This window comes from Chinchilla lanigera, unplaced genomic scaffold, assembly GCF_000276665.1.
Source record: "Chinchilla lanigera isolate Chin_1 unplaced genomic scaffold, ChiLan1.0 scaffold00032, whole genome shotgun sequence".
Taxonomy (NCBI): domain Eukaryota; kingdom Metazoa; phylum Chordata; class Mammalia; order Rodentia; family Chinchillidae; genus Chinchilla; species Chinchilla lanigera.
Genome location: NW_004955433.1, coordinates 11,124,387 through 11,145,523, shown reverse-complemented (window position 1 = coordinate 11,145,523; position 21,137 = coordinate 11,124,387). Strand labels below are relative to the sequence as shown.

Below are 21,137 nucleotides of genomic sequence, written 5' to 3'. Positions count from 1 at the left end.
GAATTACACTACAAGTCCTTTTTATCTTATTCTGAAATAGGGTCTGGCTAAATTGCTCCAGTTGACCTCAAACTTGGCTAAACCTCCCAAGCAGCTGGGCTTACAGGAGTGTGCCACCATACCAGGCCTGATTCTCATTTTTGATTAACATGAACCTGGACTTTTACAGAGTAGTACTTTGGACTTTAGATTTAAATCTATTTGTTATGTGGCCTTGGACTATTAAAATTTCACTCAAATTCATTATCTACAAAATACATGTAACAGTACCACCCTAGTAAAATTTTTAGGAGTGATAAATAATGGATGTTAGAGTTAAGTATAGTAACAGGCATATAGCAAATTTTCAGTAGCGTTATTAGGATAATCATTATTATCATAAAATAAATACCCTGACAGAAAGGATTCAAAGTTTTAGGTCTTTACAAATTTCATTGGCTCTAACATAGCATTCAGTGTTAGGAATGAGTTTTTTTGTTTTGTTGAGACAGATCTTGTTATACAGTGCAGTCAGGCCTCAAACTTTTGCTCCTCTTGCTTCAGCCTCCCAAGTGGTGGTGTTATATTTGTGTACTATCGCATCTCTCTTGAAGTGAATGTTATTATTAAATACATGTTGAATAAAGAATGGAAAGTGGAAATTGATGGGAAGGATGGTAATTATACTTTTCTGCTAGTTTTCCTAAATCTTAGAGCACGATGAGAACTTATGTTTCTTCATTTATAGATTTCATGACTCACAGAAACAAAATATACCAACACTTTTATGGTATAACCTACAGGAATAAAAGCTCCTAAGTCTTCCACATAACCCGGGTGCTCCTTAAGCCATTTTTCCAAATCTTTTCTTTTCGGTGCATCATCTCCTGCAAGTCTTGTCCCATCTTTAAGATTAATAACTGGAACTGGACTTTCTGTATCAGGAATTCCTTGAGGTTGAGAATAGGATAGTGCTGGATTTATTCCCGTGGATATCTGAGAGGTGGTTAAGCCTAAAGTAACCTGTAGAAGAACACCAAAAGAAAATTTTATTTCCACGATTTATTATTCTAATTTTGGTTTAGTTCCTTTGTGAAGGAAAAAAAAAATAGTTGTATAAAATTTTGCTAAATACTTTAGAGTTAAAATTCTTGGTCAGAATTAGATTCTGCTAAGATACAAGAGCATAGAGTAGTACACCTCTAATTTTGTTATAATCGTTATTAGTCTTAAAAACACAAAGTTACATATGTACTACTTTGTAGTGTATATTTGCTAGGACTGAGGTTTAGACTCAAAGACCAGTAATTTTTAAGTATTATTTTACTTACATGATTAGGTGGTTTGTTTCTGTTAAAAAAGAGGATGTCTACACCCTCCACATTCTTCCTCCTTCCCCGCCTTTTTTTGACTATGGGCTGGTTGTCTAAAATGACTCCATTGGCACCAGGGGTTGATGGAATGGAAGAACCTAATCAAATTAAAAAAATCAAAAATCGTTATAGTATTTCAGTTCCTAAACATATTCAAAGTAATCATTTTTTAAAATATTCATGACAATATTAGTTCTTCTTTTATATATCCTAAATCAAGCAATTCTTTATCATCACCACTTCTTAAAAACCTGGAAAATTATAACCTAGGCCTCTTTCAACTTGTTTTTTTGGAGGCAGAATTTTGTAGTTCAGGCTGGCCTGGAACTCACTATGTAGCTCAGGCTGGCCTCAAATTCACGGCAATCTTTTTGCCTCAGCCTCTTCAGTGCTAGGATCAGAGGTGTGTGCTATCACAACTGGTAACTCTTTTTAATTAAAACTTTTTTTTTTTTTTTTTTCCCGGTACCGGGAACCGAACTCACGACCTTGCGCTTGCCAGGCAGGCGCTTTGCCGCTGAGCTAAATCCCCAGCCCCCAAAACTTTTTTATTTTTTGCAGACAACTTCTCACTAGGTAGTATACGCTAGCCCAAACCTGTGGTCCACCTGCTTCAGTCTCTTACCGCTAGAAGTACAGCAAATGCCACCCCATCTGGCTTCTTTCAATCTTTGACTTATTTTTTCTCAACTCTCCCACCCCATATTTATATACCTTTTCTTTTTTCTGTTCTGGAGGGGAAAGCATGCCTTTTTCCTGCCCAAGATGAGCCCTTCTCCTTTCTTTGAATCTATTATTTCCTAGTTTATGTATTTATTTATTTATTTTGTTTTTCTTGAGACAAGGTCTTGCTATGTGGCCCAAGTTAGCCTTGAACTCACTATATAATGCAGGCTGGCTTCAAACTCACAGGGATCTTCCTGCCTCTGATTCCCTTTTATAATAATAGAAGTATTTTATAAGAATTTCTTATGGCTTCATATATAAATGAACTGCCTTGGATCAGCTCTAACATGACTGCTGGGATTACAAGTATGTGTCACTACACCCAATAAAAAGCTTGTTTTTAAAAAAATCACTTAACTCTATTTTCTTGTGCCAAAATATCTTTCTTCTATTTAGATTCTTCTCTCAACTTAAAATTATGATCCAACTTGAGGAAACAAAAAATGTTCTTCCTTGATCTTTTTGTAATCCTAACTTTTGAAATAACTGGTCTCTACTATGCTCCATGTAAAAAGACCAACTCATTCCTTAATTTCCTTCCCACTGTTTATTCCTACTCCAACCTACTTTAAGTATTTTCTTTAAGATCATCAGTAATATTTTAGTTGCCAAGTTCAGTACCCTTTATTTCAGTAAGTACTAGACAGTTAGGTTTATAGAAAGTATACATCAAAGTGCGCCCGAATAAATGCAGTTCCATGCTTTTTTTCCAATAAACACTTATTAAGTAGCTATGTAACAAACAGTATAGTGCCTTAAAGGTGAGTACGACACCCTTCCTGTTCTCAAAGAGTACTACATAATCTTAAAGATTTTTTAATAACAGATAAATACGGCCTTTTGGCTGGCTGCGTAATCTTACAGAAGGTGCTCATCTTCCTCCCACATCCGTTTTTAAAAGGTGCTGTCATGGTTTACACCTAGATGTCCTCACATACTCACAGGCAAGGCTTTTGGAAGGTGACTGGATTGTGGAGGCACCCCAGCTCACTTGTTGGTAGAAGAGGGGGGTCGCTGCGGGTGTGACCTGGAAGGTGCATCTCCCTTCCTAGCTTCTCCTCTCACTGTCTCAAGTGCCATGCTGCTGAGCACGCAAGGCCTGAAACTTCTAAAACCAGAGCCAAAATAAACTTCTCCTCCTTTAAGTTCAGGTGTTAGGCATTTTGTTCCAGTCACAAGAAAGCGACTAAGAAAGGTACCTTATTTAATATGGTTACATATGACTAATTGAAATGATTAAAGTCATTATTATACATATGAAAGCACTAAAATGGGATACAAAAAGATTTCATTATATACATACAGTGAACTTTGGTATAATCAGATTAATAGACTGTTGCAAATATGATGATTTTGAAAGTACTTTTATTATAGTATATTTTATCTTCAGTAACACTAAATTTACTAAAGTACTTTAAAAAGTATTACTCTATTTTATAAGAACTTATGGCTTCATATATAAATGAACTGCCTTAGACCAGTGCTAACATGACCGCCAACCTTCAACTCCCACCCAAGAATTCAATTTTTGATGCTTTCCATAACTTGTGTTCACATTACCTAAGTTGGCTCTAACCTTGCACATATACCTATTTCTCTAGTAAGACTCTGTACACTAGCTACACCACTCTTCTCACAAAACTATGCAATTTTCTTGGCATTAAGTCTTTGGTTTAGGCTTTTCCACTCTTCCCACAATCCCATTTTCTGGAAAGACTTTACCTGATCTCCCTTAGTTTTATCCTCTCTTCTATTTTACTTGTCTTTATTAATTAAAGTACATTATATCTCCTGTCTTTACTCATGGCTTTCAGATGAAACTGAGGTGTTAATCACACAAGAACAAAATTGGTATAGATGGGAAAATAAAGAATTTCATTTATAAGCCTCTAATACTAGAAACAACACCTCCCACCCCACTACTGGGTATTGAACCCAAGGCATTCACAATGAGCTATGTCCCTGGCACTTTTCTGGGAAACAGTCTCACTAAGCAACTAAATTGCCCAGGCCAAGTTTCAATTTGGGTCCTCCTGCCTGAACCTTCCAGAGTGCTGGGATTATAGGTGGGCATTACCATGCCCAGGTATTCTGTAAGTACCTAATCTTAACTTCTGTTTAGCATCTAATTGTATTCAAAATTCTGTACTTGCCACTTTATATATGTTGTTTTATTTAATCCACCCAACAATGTGACCTCTCTCCTCTAGTAACTCTCATTTTCACAAATAAGAAAAGGCTCAAAAATGTTGATTTTCAAAAGTTATGAAGCGAAGACAGATCTGGATTTCACATTTTTATTTTTAAGATGGATGATATAATACATGGCTAATAATTCTATATAATATTATTTTTAGGCCTTAAGGTATTTTGTATAGCTGCAAAATTGGTATTACAATTACTACTAACATATCAACAACAGTATTATTTACCAAAGATTTACTAGTTGAAAACTAGTATTTGTGAGGATTAGTATGTAGGGTTCAATAGTGACAATTAGTTGATCTTGAACACCTAATTCTCAATTCTTGACAATTTAAAAGGGTAGACAAAGAACAATCAAGCCAGGATAAAACAATGTCTAAAGTATTCTTCAATGCCTACAGAGCACACAACACATAGGAACAATTACCTATGTAATAGATGTTTGATTCAAATTGCCAAAAGGTAAGTAGAAATATACAAAGCCCTCCCCACTCAAAAAAACAAATATAGAAAGTCCCAAGGGAAGAGATGACAATAACTCTTAAAAGTATGACTTATTCAAATAAAATGACAAGGTTAATTCTGCACTGCTTTTAAAGGCAGAACTTTAATCATGTAGAAGACCCAACAGCAGGCAAAATTTACTTCCAAATAATTTTCCTTAATTTCCTAATAAGAAGGATTTTCCTTAATTTCCTAATAAGAAGGACAGTTATAGTTGGCAAACAATAAAAAGAGACGTTTAATATAGTTAAGAATGTTGTTCCTATAAGAATATCATGGGGCTGGGCATGGTGACGCATGCCAGTAATTCCAGCACTCAGGAGGCTGAGGCAGGAGGATCACTGAGAGTTTGAGGCCACCCTGGGCTACATAGTGAGCTCAAGGACAGCCTGAACTGCATAGTGAGACCCTGTCTCAAAGACCAAAAAAAGAGTATCATGGTGATGATAAAAGGTTAACTTCCTGGGATTAGTTATAAATAAGTCCTGCATCCTCTATTTGGCTGTACTATACACTGTGTCTAAAAACTTACTACAAATTCTTTCACTTCTACCCATCACCATTAACTTGTGATTTACATGTTTGTCTTAAAATTAATTAATTTCAATATGAAATGCTCTTTGGGGTTTTCTCTGTATAAAGTTACTTGACAAAAAGATTTCTCCACCCAAATATTCAAGTTCCCAAAACTAAGCTGCCCTCTATGATTTAAAATATCATACTGTAAATTTCAATACACATTTATTAAGATTTAAAATTATACTGATTATTTCACAGGCCTGAGAGGCTGCAACATTTAAGGAAAAATGAATTTTTTTACAAGGGCCTATGTAAGAGAATTTGGAAATGATAGGTAATGGTCATAATAAGACAAGTATTATTTACATATTCACCTGACATTGGAATAGATTTTGGAAAGTTGGCGAGGCTTGTCTCTGATGCACTCTGAAGCTCTCGAAGTCGAGTGAGGTACTGCTGCTGTCCTGGAGCACTATCTTCACTATCAAATGGTCTCTTCTGGGCTAGCCCTTGCTTCTGAAATGTCAACTTCAAACCACCTTCCTATTAAAAAGAATCATTATCAAGATAGAAAGTGTTAACAAAAATTAGACTGCAGGATACTAAGAGAAACTTTACATAGAAAAAGTGAAGTAAAACTCCTAAAATGTTAATGTAGTTCCCTTCTTGCTCAGAAATCAATTTAAGTAACTCTTAAGACAACTTTTATAATGAACACTAAATCTTTTTTTCTCCAGTACCGAGGACTAACTTCAGGGCCTCACAGAATTTAGTCAAGTGATCTTTCACTGAGTTAAATCCTGAACCCCTTTTACAATTGTATTTTGAGGCAAAAGTTGCTCAGGTTTCTCTTGAACTCACAATACTCCTTTCTCAGTTTTCTGAGTAGACATGTGCAACTTGCCCACCAAACTTTCTATTTTAAAGAAAAAGTCAGGCACTATATGCACTTGTTTGAGCAAAACTAAGTTTTTCATGTGACTAATACACACTGTAACATTTTCAGCTTTAGGCATATATATATATCTCTAGGTACATTAGTCATATGACATGATCCATATGTAGATACTGAATAAATTAAACTTCAAAGATCTATTTTTTTTGTTGAGGCAGGATCTTACTACATTGCCCAGGGTGGCTTCAAACTTGTGTTCCTCCTGTCTCACCTTCCCCAGTTGCTGGGATTACAGGAGTGTACTATGGTGCCTGGCTTCAAAATAATCATATTTAAATAAACATTACAGATAAGAGAGCGTGATAAATGCTTAAAAGAGAAAGTGCACTGTCATACCATTTCTATATTATACAACAGAACAAAACCAGAAATTGTCACACTGTTTACGAAAGCATCTTGATCAGCAGAAGAACTATTTTCAGAAGTATGAGGAAAGAAACACATTGCATGATGATCCCTCTAGTAGACTATTCAAGTTTAATAACCTGGATATCAAAAAAAGAAAACAATCCAAATACCAGGAGACAAGTATGTGAAGGAAGGAAGAGTAAGAGCAGGCAGCCGTTTGCAGGAAAAGCATGCTGCACACCGCAATCGCAATCAGGCCCTAGGGCAATAAAAATACACATACGTCTTTGATTTTCACTGTAAACTCCTTTTCTCGTACATGCTTCTTCACCTTTGACATCTGTGTTGACTGATCATGTTCTTCTCTGACACCAGCACCTGGGGGAGTGGGAACACTGGGCTCGTTGTACTCTGTAGATGCTCCAGGGCTGTCCAGAAGTTTTGTGGTATAGAAAGAGGCCACTGTATTAGCATCATAACTTCTTCTAGCCGAAGGCCACTTCCCTTTCAGAACTGTTTGACAAATACTGTCCAATCGGTTGATCATCACCCGATCCTAGAAAGCCATGCAATATCAAAGTATACTTTTAATAGTTAGGCCAGAACTTTAGAAATAGCCAAAGAACCTTGATGACTTAAACCTGGTACAACACACGTATATGGGTATGCATACATTTTCTTACCCACATCTTTCTGTGAAGTTATTCAGGTATAAATTCTCTTTAGTGAAGTTCAAAAATAGTATAAAGATATCTTCTATCATTTTTACAATAATGAAAGTAACAGAGGTTCTTTATTATTCTAAAAATATCTAAATACTTAGAAGTATATCAAAGAGGCAGCCCACTTGGGACTCTTCCTGTCTCTCAGGAGCTATTCCTATTTCCCAAAAAACCCTTCCTACTCTTAAAAAAAAGTACATCTAAGAGTAGAGAACCTTACTAAAGGGAACTATTTCTGTATTAGTCCAGTCAAAGAATGGGAGAATCACAGTAATCTAATCTTAGCTGTTTTTTACCACTAAATATACATGCGTTTAAATGAACACTTTCTGTAGGTCACAACTGGCTACCATTAATTTTTTTCAAGGAGACTTAGTTAAAAGCACCTATTTTAAAAAGATGAACTTATTTTTCCTTTACCTTTGGCCAATATGAGGCTGCCAGCATATATCCACCTTGTAAAAGATAAGCAGACTCTGGTGTCCCGTTGTTTATTTGAAAACTGTCCTGGGTCTCATCCTGGGTAGTGCTCAGTGATGCAACGCTTTCTTCATCATAGGCTTTCACATGAGGGGTACCTTCTGCTATGAACAATTATAAACATTTTTAAAAAATGGAATTGAACAATTTCAAATATACATTTAACAATGATACTGAATAGGGAATGTGCATCAATAATTATAGCTTCCTTTTCAGTAATACTTTCCTAAGAAATCTGTATGCATAAAATTTAGGTTAATAATTTAAGCATGCTTAAATTATCTGAATCAAGTTTTTTATTTTTACTTAAAAAGTTTTCTTAAAAATAACAAAATTACTTTATGCATATACCTCGCTTTTGGACTTCCTCTTCTTCACTGTCACTTTCTTCTGATGAAGATGAAGAGGATGATGATGAGGAGGACGAGGAGGAAGATGAAGATGATGCTGAAGAACAAGATGAAGATGAAGAAGAACTAGAGCCTGATCGAGAGTGGGAACAAGAGGAGGAGGAAGACGAGGAAGATGATGATCTGGAAGAACAGGATGATCTTTCAGAATCAGAGTCAGAATCAGAGCTAGATTCTGATCCTCTTTTGTGAGCTCTCTGTTTCTTAGAAGCTGGGTTTGGAGTTAGGGGTTTTGTTCTGGCTGCAACCATGCGTCTGTCTGTTTCAACTTTTCCACCAGATTTCTGGTCTCCAGTAGCCTGTGATAAAACACCATTCTTTGGACTTACAGGCTCAGACTTTATTAGTGTCCTGGTTTCCACAGAAGACATAGATTCTTCTTCAGAAGACGGAGGCTCTTCTTTAAGATTTTCACTTTTAACTTTCATATCCTCAATAATAATACCTTTAGCATCTAGGAGCCTAGGTAAAGAGGTAAGAGGAGATGTAGAAAGTGCTACTTGATATTGCTGTAAAAGTGGGGTAGAGGTCCGTGAATGAGCCAATTTATTTTGACTATAGTTCCTTTGAGCTGCCATAAATGAGAGTTCAGGGTCACGAAGAATGTGATAGTCTGTTCGGCTCACCCCATGTTTAGCAGCGCCAATGAGCAAATCCCTATCATGTGGACCACATTCCCACCAAACTGGTAAATCTGGATTTGGATGGCAAAGCTTCAAACGTTCAAACAACTGTGGATGGCGAAGGGCCTGCTCCCGTACTTTCCTTAAAAGTTCAATGCGATACAAAGTCCTAGAAGCACGTTCTTCAGTGATTGGTTGAATAAAAATATTTGGATCCACCAATTCTACAATAAAAGAAGACAAAAATATTAACTTCAAAAATTATTAGAGATTTTGAACAAATAATGAAACCTCTGGAGCATACTTCTACTCAGGATAGTTGGGACAAGTGCTGTACTGCTAAGCTAAATCCCTGGGAAAACACTCATCTTTTGAAAAAGAGGTAAATGTAAGATAATTTTAGTTATATTAATATAACTAGAAATTCACATTATAAAATTCACTATGCGCTATGCCTTTACTAACACCTGCCTTTTTGGAGTGGGGGAAGTACTGAGAATTGAACCCAGGGATTCACACATGCTAGGCAAATACTCTACCAGTAAGCTACATCTCTAGCCCTAACATCTGTCTTAACGAGAAAATGTGTAAATTCATCTATAAATACCAATAAGAACTATCGAGTGATACCTGTAAATAAATGTTATTGGCATATATCAAACTGGACAAAATAACTTAGGGCACTGCACTGTCACAGAAGCAACAATGAATTTCTTATATTCTGAGGGCAACACAAGTACATCTACCAAGTACCACACAAACTATCAGCCTGAGGTAGCTGTAACATTAGAATATGTTACATTCCCTCTAATGAGGTCTCATCTTTTTAAATTGATGCTACTGGCTTTAAAAAACTAAGTGCTTCCGAAAATAATGCAGGAACCAACATGTAGAGCTACTAGTAGCCCAAACTGGACCACTCTGAGGAAAAAAGTAGTACAGAAATATCTTGGTTCATGAACACTTCTGTTTGCAAACAATTCAGTTCACAAACAAAAGTATTCAGCAAAATTTCCTTCCATTTGCAAACTCTGCATTGGGTAACAAACAAGACCATGGCCATCCTCCCCACATAAATATAAATATCTTCCCCAAAATCATAGAACAAATTAGGTTCTTAAACTGAGACATCACAATATTGGGTTATAACCTAGAGAATAAAATAAATATCCATAAATCCATATTAATATGAAGCAATAATTGATGAAGAAGAAACAGTGAACTTCTTGAAGCAGAATTCCATAGAAAAACTGACACAGAGCAGACTTAGTACCTCAGTACCATTAAAATCAATGGTAAAAGTTTGAATAGGATTTGTGACACTTCTCAAAGACATTATTTCATTACAGGGGGACAGATAATGGAAAAATGCAGGGGACAGATAATCACTTGACCAAGTGATTAAAATCAGTATCATTAATAAAATACACCATAAAACCCATTATGATACTACATTCTGGGAAGAGACAATATCTTTTCTGTGGTACTTTTCATAAAAAAGCATAGTAGCCTCAACCAAATCACGTGAAAACTTAAGAAATCCCAACCTGAAGGATAAGAGCAAATTAACTGATCGACACTTTTCAAAAGTATCAAGGATATTTAAAATAAGAAACAACTGAAAACCTCTTATAGACTGCAGGAGGTTCTGGAGAAAGAATGCAACACCAATGTGGGATCCTAGAGTAAGTGTGTATGAGTGTAAAAATGGTAATATTTAAATAGGTACAGTCTGCTTTCTGTATTCGGGGGTTCTATATTCATGGATTCAACCAACATGACTGAAAATATTTGCAGGAAAAACTGTGTTTGTACTGAGCATGTATGAATTTTTTTCCTTGTCATTATTTCCTAAACAATACAGAACAGTAATTATTTACATAACACTTACATGGTATTAGATATTATAAGTAATCTGGATATGAGTTACAATCTATGGGAGGATGTGCATAGGAGATATGTAAATACTATCCATTTTTAAAGGAACTGAGCATCCTCAGAGGTTCTAGAATTAATCACTTACAGACACAAAGGAATGACTGTATTTAGTTAGTGGCACTATACTAAATTTATTTCCGGGTCTGACAATTGCATTCATGTTAAGATTTTAACATTGGGAGATGCAGATAGATGGAAACTCTACCTGTATGTTTTCCACAACTTCTCCTAAGTCATTTTAATTCAAAATAAAAAGGAATTTAAAAAAAATCGAGAACTGTGCAAAATCAATATGGAACAGAAAACATAAGGAACAGAGTGGAAGTATCCAGACTATTACAGACTAACATCTAGGCTTAAAAATCTGTACAGTACAATACAGGTGCACATTTCTTGTTAGTATGAAGCTGTGGTTATTCAATAAAGTATTCTTTTTTTCATTTAATATTTATTATGTTTTTAAACAACTACTAGATTAGGACATAAACACTTATTGAATTGTTTGGAGTTAACTGTTCACTAAACAGAACTATTAAGAATTTCTTTTAGATTTAGTTGCTATGAAAAAGTTATAAAGGCACTGAGGGCATCACGAACTGAGGAAGTTTGGGAAACTCTGATCTAAGTAAAACCTCACTCATCTCTTTAAAAAGGAAGTTTTTCCTTTTTAATGATTACAAATTAGTCTTTTCCCTTCTCTTTTAAAACTAGACTCAAAAGTCACATATTCATATCATTAGACTGTTGATAGGAATTAAGAAAATAAATCAGGGAGTCTGGATAACCATGAATAATAAAAGAAATAATATTCTGTTTTATCTGTATTGTTAAGCCCTTTATAGTTTTCCAATAGACCTGCAAGCAGTCCTGAATACATGGCGTTTGGGAAATCCAGTTATTAGCTACTCTAATCAGCGGACTGACAAAAAAATCTGTTAGTAAATAAAATTAAAAATAGAAACCCAAGGGAATGGGGATTTAGCTCAGCAGCAAAGTGCCTGCCTGGCAAGCGCAAGGTCGTGAGTTTGATTTCTGGTACCAGAAGAAAAACAAAAACAAAAAACAAACAAACAAAAATAGAAACCCAAGTAAAACTAAAGGCCTTTATATAAACCATTTATACTTTTACATGAAATAGGAATAGAAGGCCACTGGCTTTAGCAATTAGTTTTATTTTGGTTTTTTTTGGGGGGTGGTACTGGTGATTGAATTCAGCGCCTTCAAACTGAGCTACAACCCCAGGGCACTTTTTTTTTTTTTTTTTAAATCATCTTGCTAAAATGCCCAGGCTGGGCTCAAATGTGTGATTCTTCTGCCTCAACCTCCCAGAGTGCTGGGATTATAAGTATGTGCCACACCTGGCTATAAATCATATTAAATAAAGAATGGAGGGCTGGGGATATAGCTCAGTGATAGAGTATGTACCTAGTATAAGTGACACTCTGGTTCAATCTCCAGAATTGCAAGACAGTTAAAAAATTAAAAAAAAAAAAAAACAACAAACGTAGACAATTGCTTAGAACACACCCATACTGCGAACTGCTGACAAGATGAGTTATTTCTCTGGGATCTGAAAACAAAGAAATTCATCTTGTACGTCTTGATTACTTTTCTCTCATTGCTGGGTTAAAATACCTGACGCCCAAAATTAAGGAAGGAAAGGTTTATTTCGCTTAGTTTGTGCAGGTTTCAGTCCATACTTGGCTGGCTCTGAGGCAGAATGGCACATGGCAGAGGGCAAACATGCATGGTGGCAGAACACAGCAAAAACAAGAGCAAAAGGAAGGAATGGCGGCAAGCAGTCTCTTTTCCTGCCTTATACTGTAAACAGGCTACCCCCACCCAGGGGGCATGTAGCATTCACAGAATCTCCATGCCCTCCTTTTCCACAGTTGCAGAATATATACAAAGTAAGCACCCTGGCTCCTTGCTGAGTCACTTAGCCAAACCTCTACACTCCCCAGGTTGACACAATGTATCAACCATAACATTGTATCAAACAGTTTTTATGATTAGTTGTCTTTTTTGAAGACAGACCTTACTAGAGACCTTAGGAACAGATGTTCTTTAGAGGCCTCACTTCTTGCAAAATTACTCAGTGTTATGGTGACACACTGTGTGAACTTGAGGAGTCTAGAAGCTTAACTAAGTAACTCAGCAGTTCTACATCCTAGGGTTGCTCTAGGATGTTTATTGTGTCAACTTGAGAAGTTTCGAAGTTCAAATAAGTGATTCAGTAGGGGGACAGGGTTCTTACTTTGTAAACATCTCCAGCTTGTGGAAGAGGAGGGCACTGAGACAGTGTGGGCATGGGCAGATAGCCCATATACAATATAAAGGATGAAAAGGGGTTTGCTCCCTCCCCTTTGATCTTGCTGCTTTTGCTGTTTTCTGCAGCCATGAACTGTTGCCCTCTGCCATATGCCACTCTGCCTTGGAGCCATCTGAGTATGGACTGAAACTGCCACAAACTGTGAGCTAAATAAACCTTTCCTTTTTTAAATTTTGGGTGTTGGGTATTTTGTCCCAGCAATGAGGGAAAAGTAACAGAGGTAAATAATCCTTTTAGGATAGCTCCTATAAAGTGGACTCAAAATGTAGGTTAGTTCTTGTATGATTGGGATCAAGAATGTCCCCCAGTGGCCTCATGTGCTCAGACGCAGAGCATTTAGAATGTGGCTGAATCATGAAGGCAATACAGCTGACATGCTGGTAGGAGGTGGGGTGACCTGGAAGAGTGTATCTGCCTCCCTGGCTCCTCCCTTCCCTCTCTACTTTCAGGCCACCATGCTGTGAGAAGCTTTCCACTGCCCAGTCCTTTCCACAATGACCTCCTTCCTCTGAGACCATGCACTGAAACCTTAGGGCAAAAATACCCCCCCCCCCCATAAGCCCTAATGTTTTTAGTGATATAAACATACAAATTTCAAAACAAACTGCAGTTACCCTTTTGAAACACCAAAAAAAGTCCTCCTTTCAGATGGTGGCATTGTTAATTCCATAATAGCATTTCAGTATCACTGCTGTTCTTCAGGGCTCAGACTGCCTTTGCTTCACTCATTTGTTTGTGACATAACGAATTGTCTTTTAACTTCTATGCCCATTTTATCAACATCTTCCTCTTCACTCTCCGTTTGCACAGTTGAAGTCTGTGTGTTTTCTTGAATGTTTGAGACAGAGTCACCTTGAAATTGAATTTTTTAGCAGCTGCTGTGCTTACTGAGACAAATCTTCAATCTTGGCTTCCCCCCAAAACTATATAGGTATCTGAAACTGGGCTCTTGTAGATACCTGGTTTTATGATGATGAAGAGGACATTCCTAGATTTCCACATAATGACTCTAGTAATCCTGTAACCTGCCAAAGATCCCAATGGATCCCAGTCTACCCTGCCTTCTTTCAGTGTTTTGCTTCATTGCCACTAGATGGGCTTATGTTGTTGCTTGTGTGGAATCTTGCTCCTGGAGCTCTGGTACTGATTCATCACTGGCAGATTCTGTTCCAGATCCTATCTCAGCCTACGGTGGTGGGAACTACTACTCTGTAGCAGGGATGGTTTCTGTGGCTTTACCATGCATTTTGTGCACAGAACACAAAACCAAGATGATGGTCTCTCCTCCTCTAACTTATGAGTATTTGTTGGTCAGAAAGGAAGTGACTGTAAAACTCCTGTAGCTGGGGTAGGTGGCATGTGCCTGTAATCTCAGCACTTGGGAGATGAAGCAGGAGGATCACCAAGAGCTTGAGGCCACACTGGGCTACACAGGGAATTCAAGGTCAGTTGGGACTACACAGCAAGACCCTGTCTCAGAAAAGCAAAAACAAAAGAAACAACAACAACAAAAAAACTGGATCCCATAAATTTTTGACTCAGGAGAACTTGGTTGTTGAAAGAGTAACATTAAAAAGAAGCCAAGTCAGAAAAAAAAAAAAAAAAAAGCAAGAGCTGGGGATTTAGCTCAGTGGCATAGCACCTGCCTGGCAAGCGTGAGGTCATGAGTTCGATTCCCGGTACCGAGAAAAAAAAAAAAAAAAAAAAAAGAAGCCAAGTATTTAGAATCTGGACAATATATATCTCAGGAATCAGGAAGTCCTCATCCTTCAAAGGCTCAAAGGTCTAAAAGTAAGACATCAGACTTGAACTTTTCAGCAATGCTGAACTGTTAGGATTCTGGCAACTCTCAGAGATGAATTAAATCCATTTTGCATAAAGGGATGTACATGAGTTTTTTGGGGTGAGGGCCTCCCAGCCCCTCCCTTTCCTCTCTGCTTCCTGGGCACCATGCTGTGGGCAGCTTTTCTCTATTATGCCTTCCTTCCTTCGAGTTGGTCAACCACATACTGAAAACAGGAGCCAAAATAAACATCTCCTCCTTCAAGTTGCAGGTGTCAGGTACACTGCCCTAGCAATGAGGAAAGTTAGGCAGTTCTACTTACCAAAAACTATTTTATTCTACCTCCTACTAATCATAAATCTCACATCAAAAATGAACTATTCTTTTAAAACTTGGTATATTTCACTTTTCTCTTATAGATTTCATTTTAGTGGTAAGATTAAAAAATAAGTTAGGTTTAAGTATAGTTATGTACAATGGTTGGAACTTCTAAATATTAGCAAACTTTTGCTTATCAAATCAAGGAAAAAATACACATACCTTCTTTGGAAGGAAGACGACAAACTCTCCGACACATGGACATAAATGCATATAAATATTTCTCCAAACTATCGTCAGTTTTTTTATGTAGCCTAGCCATAGCTCTAAATTTTGTCCAATCAAATTGGCCTCTGTCAGGGTCAAAAACAACTCCAAATGTAGATACGACTCTATAAAAGTCAGCTTCTTCTCTTCTTGTCCATCTATTTTGGATTACAGTAAAGAAAAAAACCCACAATAAATTAATTCTACCCTCTTATACACTCTTACACTAATACTGAAATAATGACATAATACAAATTTAAAACATTTTTAGTATCTAATACTTTAAAGAGTTAAATCAAGGGTTATTCCTTTGTAGACACATTTTAAAGTGCTCACTGATTTGTCTATCCAATCACATTTCTTTTAGTTTGCACTCTTCCTTTAGACAAAAATAGTTTTTCTAGTACATTACTGTGTGAGAAAATACATATAGGATATAGCAAATACATGATCGCCCTGAAAATACTAAACAAGTTATTTTAAAACACATTTATATATATTTTATATATGTGTGTATGTATATATTAGTATTTAGAGTTGCATAAGCTATAGAAACAAAGAATTTTAGGAAAGCATGAAAGGTAGCAGGATCAGTTCAGACTTAATCAAGAAAGACATCACACAGTAAGTGGCACTTTGTGGAGTAAGGTGGAACTAGATGAAAACTGGAAGAAGGTACAAGGAAGAAGACACAGATCAAGCAAAGTAGAAGTTCTCTGTATTTTGGGAAATGATGCATTTTCTAGATTCACAAGGATATGGCTCATATTGGGGACAAAGCAAGATACAGCTGGGATCAAATAATGAAATTCTCAAAATGTTTCACTAAAAAAAATCTCTATTCAGATAAAAGCTACCAATATTTTAAGAGAGTAGAATTATCATCATAAACTACAGATTTTCCAAACTTCAGCATCTTTATTGTAGAATCTTTTCTTTAACTCATTATTGTTTTAATTTTTAAAAAAAAGCATATAGGAAAGACTTCTCAAAAATGTTAATGAGCTTTTTTTTTCTTGGTACTTGGGATAGAACCTAGATCTTGTCATACTTATACATTAAGAAGATTAATGCTGGGCGTGGTGGTGCACACTTTGTAATCCAGCACTCAGGAGACTGAGGCAGGAGGATTGCTGTGAGTTTGAGGCCAGCCTGAACTGTATAGCGAAACCCTGTCTCAGAAAAACCAAGAGAAAAGAAGATTAATGATGTTAAAATAGGAAGCCAGTGAAATCAGAAGAACCTTAAACCAGGGGATAAAAAAAGGAAATGAAAAGGACACACTGAAAGACACACAGGACACAAAAAATATGACCAAGTGCCTACCCTACCCTCACAGGACTCATAACTTAGACCAAGAAAAGTATCAATGTAATTATAGCATTTTATTTTGACAAATGAATAATTTATTAGATTAAGTGTTACACGAGTACAGAGAAAGGAGAAAATACTGTGAGTTATGTTTGGAAAATAAAGGAGATGAGCCATGTGCTGAGTTCTGAAGGACAGGAGAGGTATGGACTAAAGGGTAGTAAGAAGGGTATTTCAGGTGATAAGAACAGAAACTAGAGTACTTAGTCAAGACTAAGTAGGACATTCTTCCTGAGGGAACTGTAGCAGATAAAATTATAAATGAGGACTAAAACCTACATGAAGAAAATGCTGAATTTAGGTTTCAGAATATAACATTTTATATATATTCTAATTAAGGAGCAATCAATTGAATGTCATGCTAAAACTATTATTTTTAGGAAGATTAATTTAGATACAGCAGATCTGAGAGAAAATATAGATAGTAGATAAAAGATGGCCAAAAATTTTTTGCCATTCTTTCCACTGGAAAATGAAATCTATTTCCCTTTCCTTTAGCTGGTCTTTAACATTTTTTAGCCAAGAGAAATCTGGAGAATCTGCCTTTGTTAAATGGAATACTCCCTCTTAAAATCTGAATTCCACCTTCAGCTAGCACCAACTGCCAGCCATGTGAGTGATGAGTGAGCACAAGCAGGACTACTTGGTAAAACTCACAGAACTGAAAGAAAAAAAATTTTTGATGTTGTCTCAAGTCAGCTGTGTTTTTAGGTGACTTGTTGCGTAATAATAGGTAACTGAAACCAGTATCTTTACAGAGGCAGTAGTATTTGAAAATTACGGCTAGGATAATTATAACCTGGTTTACTAATTAAATTTTAGCTACAAAGAATGCATTCCCATGAATGAAAGAAAAGAACATGAGGGCTGGGGCTGTAGCTCAGGGGTAGATCATCTACCTAATATAATATCACAAGGGCCTGTGTTCAATCCCCAGTAGTATAAACAAAGAAGGCATAAGGGTTTAGCATCCAGAGAACATCTAAGGATCCAGGTTTACCAAGGAGGACATACAGTTGCTAAACATTTCTATTTTTTTTTTCATGTAACACATTCTTTTTAAGCTAAAGTTTTTGGGTAAAACAAGTTTGCTTCTTAACACCTCTTGCAGTTTCTGTTTTAACATCAGTAATTCCAAAGGCTCATCTTCTTACAAAGTAGAGGTGGACTTGCCTCCCACACATTCTCATATTTGAAAAATGTCTTTGTATAAGATAGACTAGAATTTATTACATACAATTTAAATTTGCTTCACTGGGAACTTGTAGCCCTCACATCTTTTCTATACCTTCATTTTGTAAATACTGCAGTGTTCCTAAACATAACAAAATCATGCCCAGTAACTATATATCCAGTGGTCTTTAATTGTTTTGCCATAATTTCACTTAATTCTATAGGTGAGTATACGTATATATAAGCACAAAGCACACTATTTTGACTGATTAGTAAAATAATAATTCTTGGTAGCCTTTAGAATGAACAACATATTTAGATACCATATAAAAACTTGGTGCTTTATTAAAAATTTAGGGCTGCGTATACTCTAGTAACAGTGTTTCTTCATATCAGAAGTAGAAGCAGACCTTGCTCAGGTATTGTCTTACCTCTGTTGTCTTTCTATCTTGGCTGCCATTTTAGGATTAAGAGTGGCTTCTTCATAAAGAGGCTGCATTACACTGGCAGGCACAGAGAAAGTTGGTTGTATCTGCTGGATTTGTCTGTTTTTATTAGTACGCTGATAGGCAGTAATGAGTCTCCTTAATCGTGTGGTTAAAGCTGACTGAGTAGGCCAATAAATTTTATCACCCTCCATCAGCTGACCATCTATAGTTAAAGAAACTCATGTCAACAATAATACAAAAACAACATAATATATAAAGCTCAAAAGAGTAGAAAAGCTTCTCTACTTAATTATTTTTCTTCAATCTGATGATATAAGGGGAAAAGACCAAACTTTTATCATGAAAAGTTTTCTTTTAAGCAGCTCAAAGTCAGGAGGATACAGTGAAATAAAAAGCTACAATGTTATTTATTTAAAGGGAACTTCACTTGCATAAAGAAAACTCTTGGATTTCCAGGTCTAATATATCATATTGGTTGGCCAATATGATATATTATATGGTTCAGCCTAAAAACATTATTAAAAACTTAAGTTGAAATCCATTTACTTTTCTGTATTAAATTCATCTCAACTATTGCTTCTCAGCCTTCTGGCTAAGACCACGTGAAATTCATCTGAATTGATACAGAATTAAAACATTTTTAAAGTCACTGGGGAGACACAAAAATTTTCAAAATTCACTATGTCAATACTGTGGCTTTAAAAATTTTTATTTACCTAAAGTGCAGGATCTAACTCTGTTTTCAAATTATAATATTACAACTATCTGTAACATAATCAAACTGCACTTACTCATATTAAGCAACTCTTTCTTTTCACATTGAACTATGGGAGAGTGAAGTGCCTGCTTGTGCCAGATAGGTGTAAGTGTACTCCAGCAACAGTGAGTTTCTACTGTGGTATCAGAAGGAAGCAGCAGTAAACCTTACTCAGAAACTAGGTAATAAAAAATGGTTCCTAGTGTACATATGGAACTACTAAGAAAACATTAATACTTTAAGGATGATATCTCACAAATTTAATAATCAAGCCAAAGTCTCTGTTCTACAAAGGTTTACTGAGCCGCTACATAAAGATACAAATCCTCGGGGCTGGGGATTTAGCTCAGCGGCAAAGCGCCTGCCTGGCAAGCGCAAGGTCGTGAGTTCGGTTCCCAGTACCGGAGAAAAACCAAAAAAAAAAAAGATACAAATCCTCAATCAGTCAGTATAGACCATGAAGATTACAAATGTATTCAGAAAAAGTACAAACATAAACATTATAAAAGGGTAATCAATCTCATAGTCTTCTGAAAATAGGAGCTGGAATAATACTAAAGTAAAGAAGTAAATGCAATTTACCTCCATCTGCTATAACAAGATCTCCTGGAGAGGAAACATCATCCTGAAAAAAAAAAAAAAAATTTGTCACAGGGTAACTGGGTCAAAATAAATATGAGAAGAGAATTAAATTTCTTTGTAATAGAGAATGTTGCTTATAACAGAATTTTTAAGGAGTAATTTAGCAACAATAAAGCATAACTCCATGTACTCAACTCTCACACCTTTCTATTGTCTACTTACACTGTAGAACAGTCATTATTTACTTAATTTTCTACCATTACTTTTAAGCTAGCCTTTTCTTCTTGATAGTTTGGGGAGTGGTTGTAGATTTTATTGCTGAACTTTTTTTCTGTGCATTCAGAGTATCAACTCTCAGATAATTTATACATTCTCATATTTGGCAACTTGTAAATCTTTTCTTTTTCAGTCTTAAACTCTTTGTATTGCAAATTATGTCAATAGACATTGTTAGTCTAATATTATCTTAAATTTATTATTCAAAACCTTGCTGATTTATTTCAATGACTAGTACTTTCTATTGTTTTTAGAAAAGCCTGAAGTTAGAATTATCATAATTCTTTAGAAGGTGAGCCTTTTACAGGACAAAGCCTGTTGTCCCAACAAGGCTAGAATCTCAGCCCATGTGGGGATGGGGTTCCTTGGGTGTTATATCTGAGTCCTAAGAGTGACAGATCCTCCTTATACCTGCTATTCCTATATTAAGCAGAGTTCTGTTTACTTTTTAGTAGTCAATCTGTCATTACTGTACTTCCCCTTTTATCTCTGTTCAAATTACTATGTAGTTTCTCTTCCTTAATTGGCTCAGACTGATCCATCATGCTGGAGTTTCAATAATTTCCTCACACTTGTTTTTTGCATCATTCCATCATATAACTCACATGAGTTATATCTAAGCTGTTTGTTTAGAAGAATTTTTTCTTTTTTAAAATTGGTTATACAAGTGAGAGCCAGTGTTCCAGGAGCGGCTAGACACCTGGGCTCCAGTCTGTTCTCGCCCACACCGCCACGGTTCCCAGCTGAAACACGCGGAGAGAGCCAGGTATTTCCCAGCTACTCCCTGAGGGCAGCGCGTGCATCAGGACCCCGCCGCCCAAGCCCCAGGAACTTCTCTGGCTGCGGGCGGGGCGAACAAACCCTCAGCCCCATGCGCCCTGCGCAGTGAGAGCCAGTGTTCCAGGAGCAGCTAGACACCTGGGCTCGAGTCTGTGCTCGCCCACACCGCCACGGTTCCCAGCTGAAACGCGCGGAGAGAGCCAGGTATTTCCCAGCTACTCCCTGAGGGCAGCGCTTGCATCAGGACCCCGCACCCAAGCCCCAGGA

At 36.5% G+C, this 21,137-nt stretch overlaps 1 protein-coding gene and 1 pseudogene across 10 annotated transcripts in view; both read right to left on the bottom strand.

Moving 5' to 3' along the window:
- Chd9 (chromodomain helicase DNA binding protein 9) overlaps positions 1-21,137 on the bottom strand; it is a 260,391-nt gene that overhangs the window by 15,638 nt on the left and 223,616 nt on the right. For 7 of the 10 annotated variants that reach the window (XM_005388286.2, XM_013516197.1, XM_013516196.1 and 4 more), the window contains 9 exons: positions 19,815-19,857; positions 18,458-18,677; positions 15,438-15,640; positions 8,163-9,068; positions 7,752-7,915; positions 6,893-7,165; positions 5,681-5,849; positions 1,311-1,450; positions 781-1,002 (listed from right to left, as the gene is read on the bottom strand). In XM_005388286.2, the coding sequence (XP_005388343.1) occupies positions 781-1,002; positions 1,311-1,450; positions 5,681-5,849; positions 6,893-7,165; positions 7,752-7,915; positions 8,163-9,068; positions 15,438-15,640; positions 18,458-18,677; positions 19,815-19,857 (2,340 nt within the window). The remainder of the gene's footprint in view (positions 1-780; positions 1,003-1,310; positions 1,451-5,680; positions 5,850-6,892; positions 7,166-7,751; positions 7,916-8,162; positions 9,069-15,437; positions 15,641-18,457; positions 18,678-19,814; positions 19,858-21,137) is intronic. The other 3 variants (XM_013516200.1, XM_013516199.1, XM_013516201.1) reach the window with 3 other exon arrangements.
- Positions 13,560-14,685, bottom strand: LOC102023731 (annotated as a pseudogene).